The sequence below is a fragment of the Prosopis cineraria genome, unplaced genomic scaffold (assembly GCF_029017545.1).
Source record: "Prosopis cineraria cultivar Desert tree isolate PC_DT_omini unplaced genomic scaffold, ASM2901754v1 PC2, whole genome shotgun sequence".
NCBI classification, from domain to species: domain Eukaryota; kingdom Viridiplantae; phylum Streptophyta; class Magnoliopsida; order Fabales; family Fabaceae; genus Prosopis; species Prosopis cineraria.
The window spans coordinates 11,662,810-11,669,055 of NW_026555333.1; the positions used below are offsets into that span (position 1 = coordinate 11,662,810).

Genomic DNA, 6,246 nt, shown 5'->3' on the forward strand with positions numbered 1-6,246 from the left:
ACATCGCGGACATTTTGTGATCACGATTCTACTTTTATGAATATCGCATTAGGATGAAAACTAACAATAAAATATGATGTGTGTAGAATGTAAATGATTCATAAATATGCTCTGTAGACCATTACTAAACGAGTAAATTCTGCAACTATATGTACAAGGGTGAAGCCAAGAATTTAAAAATGAGGAGGGTCGCGATTAGAAGAGATATGTAGTATATTAAGTTCATGTAAATTTTAGAGGGACTAGACAAGCACAACGCCTCCATAATTTTGAGGGAAAAAAAGGTGGGGGGCGAGGGGCGGGGGGTTTGTTGGGTTAAGAACTTGGGGGGCATAACCTTTGCCAGCTACCCTCTTTCGGCCACTGTATACACAACCCCTAGGTGGCTTGAAATTTTTGTAAGCGTCTCGGTTTATTATCCGGTGACGACGGCTACAAATGTTGCACCATGCTCCAGTTATGAGTGTAAAGACACAGACAGTGGTATCCTTGCTGCTGAAAGGATGCATAACTGTGATCATTTATCAGCACCAAACAGATTTCGTACGATGCGCGTAGGAATAGAACTTTTGTCGCTCAACAGGGATATGCTAACATTCACCCTAACGAGTCATAAGTAAATCCGTATAGACCATTATAACCAGTCCAGTCACTAGCATCTGATTTTATTATTTTTTCCGTTGGTGAATGTAGCGCTCGATTTGTACTTGATGCAGCTACAGATTTTATTGGGGGAAATAAGGATGAAGAAGAGAATGCATTAGGAGAATGTAAGTTCAGCTCCCATTACAACAGTAAAAATAAGACGATGAAAGAAATAGCATGGCAAGTATTCCATTCCCAACGGGACAAACTGGAGATCCCGCCCCCCAAAAGAATAAACATGAGAACTACCAAAATGGAGATTTCTCCTCGAGTAATAGCCAAGAGACATCTATTGCACTACAGTATTTCTACCAAAAGCACCAACGGAATTGTTCAACCTATAGTTTTCGTCCCCTCCTTCCCATTTTTGGGCAGACCAGTATTCTTTTATAAGCTGTACCTTCATAGTCAAGTAGCGCCTGATGGCGCTTAGACACGATCCAATATATGTAGACTGAAGTATCTGGTCAATCAGAGCCTCCAACCTTCCACAGAACATCATTCTCACATGTTTAAGGGCTCTGACTCGGTGTCCCTTTCCCTCAATTCCCAATCTTCTGTTTCTGTTTAAAACAAGTTAAATTATCAGAAAAGAATACGCACATAAGAAATTCTCAAAGTTCATGTAGCAAAAACATCTTTTCTATCAAAAAACAACAAACGCATTTTTGCATTTTAATTCCAATTAAGGCCAATGACTAAGTTCGGTGGTACATAGGGTAGATCTTATGGCACTAAATGCAGAGGAAGAGAGCACTAAGAGGAGCCTGAGCCTTTACAACGAAACCTAGGAAAAACTAAACCAAAAGCGGATATCTTCTATCATCCTATTCAGATAACAATCAGCTCCCATAATCACCTGTGCCAGCTGTGTCACGACCTTTAAGAGCCTTGGCATGTTTGTATTAGCCACTCTAATGTGATTTTGCACTTTCTGAGACAGCTTGTGAGAGATGCTTTGCCTTAGGAAGCCCAAAATCACGTTTGCAACTCTATTACAAACATGTACTCAGCACGCCAGACACAAGACGGTGATTCTCTCTCTCATCACTATTTGACCCAAAACCCGAAGGGTCAGAAATATGTGAGCAATCAGCCTAATCCATTATTCTACAATTACTAGAATATGAACAAGATTGGAGTGCAAAGTTTTTACTTGGCTTATCTGCAATCACCAATAGTCGCCTCTGCAAGACACATGCCACAAAAAGGAAGATAGAGCACATCCCAAACATAACAGTGATAGGGAATGCATCAACCTGCTCAGGCAAGACATAAGAAGTCAGAATTACACATGCATGGCACGGAGAATTTACTATGCTTTTTTCTTACTGGGTACCATGTTAGAAAAATAAGGCTTGAATGTTCGACAAAGAGTTGCAAGGTTCAGTGGATAATGGCACGTTTAGCTTAACATTGAATCAACAGGGTTATAACCAAATTCCAAGTTTAAACTAAGCAAAATAAAAGTAGGTTTGAATTCCAAGTTCAAGTAATCTGTGCAATTCAAATCTAAGCAGGGGGTGAAACATACATTGTAGAGCACAACGCACACAAAAATGTTCAGAGGAATGCGGAAAAAGTTCATGATGGTGCTCCTGGCTTCCTCAGGAATATATTGCGATCTCATCTTCATAATAGATGGCCAGAATATGCCAACACAAGCCTCAAAAGCACAGAAGCCAAGAACCTGAATGCAGCCCGAGAATGAGATGCTTCCACCTTTTACCCTGGAAGGAGCTACCAAGAACTGTTCCACATCAACCAAGTCATAACATGGTAGAATAGGCATGAGATGTACTCAAATCTTTACTTAAGAAAAAAGGACTGAAAAAGGAGGAAATAAAAGAAAGAGCATACTGAAACAATATCATACATTGGTCAGAATGGGAAGGATTAGTGATGCAGAAGAGATTAAAAAAACAATCTGCATGTAGCTCTCTACTCTGGGGGATGGATGAGCCATCAACCGAGATGCAAGTGAGCTTCCCAACATTGAAGATAACATGAATGTTGCAAAAATAAATCCATGAGGAATCTCTTCATCATTTGGGCTCAGAGCTGGAGTCCATAGGAACACAAAGGTATACATTGAACCTTCAAAGAGAGACTGTATGGCACCTAACAAGGCAATTTTCTCATCTGAAACAGAAAAACGTAGCTATAAATAAACAAAGGAAATTCGCAATTGAAAAAAATACACATAAAACTTCATATTATAGAAAACTTCATGGCAACATGATAAATACAAATAACAAACTTCTCACCTAAAGCCATTCAAATTTCATGACAACCTGAGTTGATAGCAATACCAAGTACTAATTACAAATTACAATTTCTTCTGTCCTGGAGCCATTTAAAAGATTAAGCATTCCATACAGATAGAAACGGAATTGCTAAAGGTTAAGAGTCCAGAACTTGACCTGTGAGGGAACTCTCACTTAAGATCCCAAGTCCCAGCTTCAGGCATACTATACACTAAACTAGGATTAAAAGATGACCAATTCATTCCTAATGTAGATTTAATAAGTTAATTCAGAGTTCTATATTATACCATGTACATAGAAATATCGTTAAAAAAAGAAAAAAACAATGGGCCACGTATGTCTGAAGTGAGAATTCTACCGGAAGCAATGGCCACAGCAGCACCCCTGAACTGGGTAAGCAAGTCCTTGTTCTCAGAAGGATCCCCATAATTTTCCGACCATGATGATAATATAATGGCCATACCAACAGCAAGAAAGCAGGCAGCAGCATCAAAGGGTGCCACAGGTCCAAGAGACAAAGAATCAACAAGTACATTTCCAAAGAGCCCAGACACAATAGCAACGAGACCATTTCCAAGAAATATAGCCTTTGCAAATGTTAATGATAACCATTGTTGTTCAAAGCCCCTCTGACAGATGATAAGTAAACACAATTAAAATCATCAGCACAAGGTGCAAAACAAAGATAATAAGACAATAGCTAAAATGCAACAACTGGTTCATAAAACATGGACTTCAGCATCTATTGTAGTCAATATAACTTTGAATTATGACAATAGAAGTTTCAATTACATAGGGTGTTTCAGTTTGCCCATTTCAACATACCCACTGCTAATGTAGTTTTTTGGGTGTTTGATGATAATGTTGTTAAAGGTAAATTTCTTAACAAACAAAAGAAATACTTTTAAAGCCATATAGTTATAACTCACCTTGTTGTGCTCCGCAACAAGCCATGACTCAAATGCTGAAAACAGTAATGAGGTGGCAATACCTCCCAAAACACGGCCCAACATCAAGATTTTGTACTGCGGTGAGTGTTTAGTGATGCAGCTCAGGATGTAAGTTATACAGTAAGTCACACAAGCCCTCTTCCGTCCCCTGATTTCAACATAAGAAACATGATACACTGAAATGTTATGACAGTTTATGCAGCAAAAAGCAAGATGAGTCGGGGAAAAGTATCTCACTGTTTGTCAGCTAGAGATCCCACAATGGTTCCAAACAGCATGGATGACCCAAAACCAGCAATGAAAAGTTGGCCAATCTCCCCTTTACCGTATCCATATGTACTGTAAAGGTAGTAGACATATGGACCTTGCAACCAGTCTCCAGCTATAGTTATAGAAATAGCATCCTATTAGATTAACAAAAACTTAACAGTAACTCCAAACATTTCTTTTCAACAAATGCAAGAGCACATAAGCGCCTATGAACAAATCAGAAGCCAATTTCTGCAAGCAGTTTCCAGTGTACGTTTTTCCATTAATTAATAGCATTTTATCTAGATACAAATTCATTAGTGACATGCAGCTAAAATTTGACAAACACATCGCATATAAATGAACTAGATTTACTCATTTTAATAGCTAAATTAACTGCTGCAGTGAATAGTCTAGTTTTTAGTATCAGCTCCTTGAATAATTAATAACAAATTTGATAAGATAATTAAGTTTGGTAAGAATTATTGAACACTAAGGATCAAAGGAAATAATTAAGCTCACTGTATTAATTTATTTCCGAAAACAAACGAGAACAACTACAATTACAACTACAAGACCAGAAGATATTCCAGAGCTATCACACAGAGCCAGATTTAATAGAGGAAGGAAATGGCATCCCTTATCAATTAACGACGAAGGGGGCAAGCCAGGAAGAAGAGATAAATGATAGCTTTTGTAATAATTCCTTTTCGTCGGTAAGCCACTTCTCGCAATTTACAGCTGAAAATTTCCCAGACAAACGACATGCAGAGCCAAACACCTCTATAGTACTATCCGCTTAAATTCAGAAAGCGAACAGCAAAAAAACAAAATCTACAATGCTGCCAAATCGCACGAGATCAATCAGAAAAATCACAATAATTAGGATTGATTCGGATCTTGAAAAAAAGAACGTTTTCAATTCCAATCCAACCGAATCACCAAGAAAACCCCGAAAGACTAGATCCAAAGACACTAACTGCGCACAAACAGAAAGACATTCAAATAGCGAGCAGATTCGGGAAAGATCTAGAGAGATAGAGCAAGAACACAGATCTAATGTTGAAAAATGACGAATATACCCATCATAAGTGAATAAACGAGAAGGTAATTGTTCTTGAAGGAATTGAATGCTGAAGATGTGATGACTCGATCTTTGTTGGTCTTGCTCAGCTCGAGTGCTGCTACCACCGCACCCAATGCGCCAAACACGAGATAGTAGAACATCTCCATTTTCGGTTTCTCTGGCGATTTTTGAGTGCGAGTACCAGAAACAGATTAGGAGTGTCCCCAGAAGAACTGAGCAGAGTAAGAATTCTCAAATACGACGAGCAGAACGAGAGAGATGGAGAAGAGATGCACACAGATCTATATATATATATATATATATATTGGATTAAAACGGAGCTACGATTGGGTGCGACGCGACCAGAATGAATACCGATACTAACTACTACTAATTTCAAAAACTGTCCCTCGTGATTGTCCCTCCGACTTTCTTTTTTAGGCTTTGACTCCGGCTAATGTGCTTGGCGAAAAGCATTAGATCAAAAATAAAAAAGCAAGACCTTTTAATCACTTGTTAATTTAATGTTTATTTTTATACTGGACCTTTCATCCAAGGTTTTGAATCGATATGAGTTCTCATAAGGTTGAGTAGATGTTAGTGGCCAAAAACAAAAGTGTGAATTGATATTAATGCTAGGCAACGAAAATATCTCTAAAGAGTTAAAAATTAAAACATATAGCTCGATGGTGGTAATGCGGTATACTCTACCTTTTAGGATTACAAGTGAATATCTAGAATATTTATAACAATTTCAATATTTATAATTTTTTTTAAATACAACTATTGATACTTTATTTCTAGCATGTTTTGGTATTAATCTCTAATTAACAACAAACTTACATCTAGTTAAGACGAGGCAGCTGCCCCTACTAACACTAATTTGATCACTTAGTTATAATAGTGGAAAATTTCACTTACCCCATCTAAAAAATTCTCATTTGCCCCCCTCTTCTACTGCTCTTGCATCACTTAATTTTTTAAAAAATTTTATCTTCACCTCATTGCCAGAACTTTTTCTCACTCATTCAATTAAGGTAGTTAATATTATTTGTATTGCTAATTTTGT

The 6,246-nt window shown here is 37.7% G+C and overlaps 1 protein-coding gene across 1 annotated transcript; it reads right to left on the reverse strand.

The window, feature by feature from the left end:
- Positions 1 to 744: 744 nt before the first annotated feature.
- On the reverse strand, positions 745 to 5,449 carry LOC129302974 (uncharacterized). The gene is made up of 8 exons (XM_054941932.1): positions 5,194 to 5,449; positions 4,100 to 4,244; positions 3,842 to 4,010; positions 3,271 to 3,541; positions 2,522 to 2,787; positions 2,180 to 2,395; positions 1,802 to 1,904; positions 745 to 1,208 (listed from the first exon to the last, which is right to left on the reverse strand). Exons 1-8 carry the CDS (start codon positions 5,342 to 5,344, stop codon positions 1,150 to 1,152), a joined length of 1,380 nt encoding a protein of 459 aa, XP_054797907.1. The 5' UTR covers positions 5,345 to 5,449; the 3' UTR covers positions 745 to 1,149.
- Positions 5,450 to 6,246: the final 797 nt, after the last annotated feature.

Coding starts and splice junctions, on each gene's coding strand:
- LOC129302974 (XM_054941932.1), bottom strand. CDS start 5,344: ATGGAGATGTTCTACTATCTCGTGTTTGGCGCATTGGGTGCGGTGGTA. Junction 3,542..3,841: donor TTGTTGCGGAGCACAACAAG/GTGAGTTATAAC, acceptor ATCATCTGTCAG/AGGGGCTTTGAACAACAATG. Junction 2,396..2,521: donor TCCTTCCCATTCTGACCAAT/GTATGATATTGT, acceptor GATGTGGAACAG/TTCTTGGTAGCTCCTTCCAG.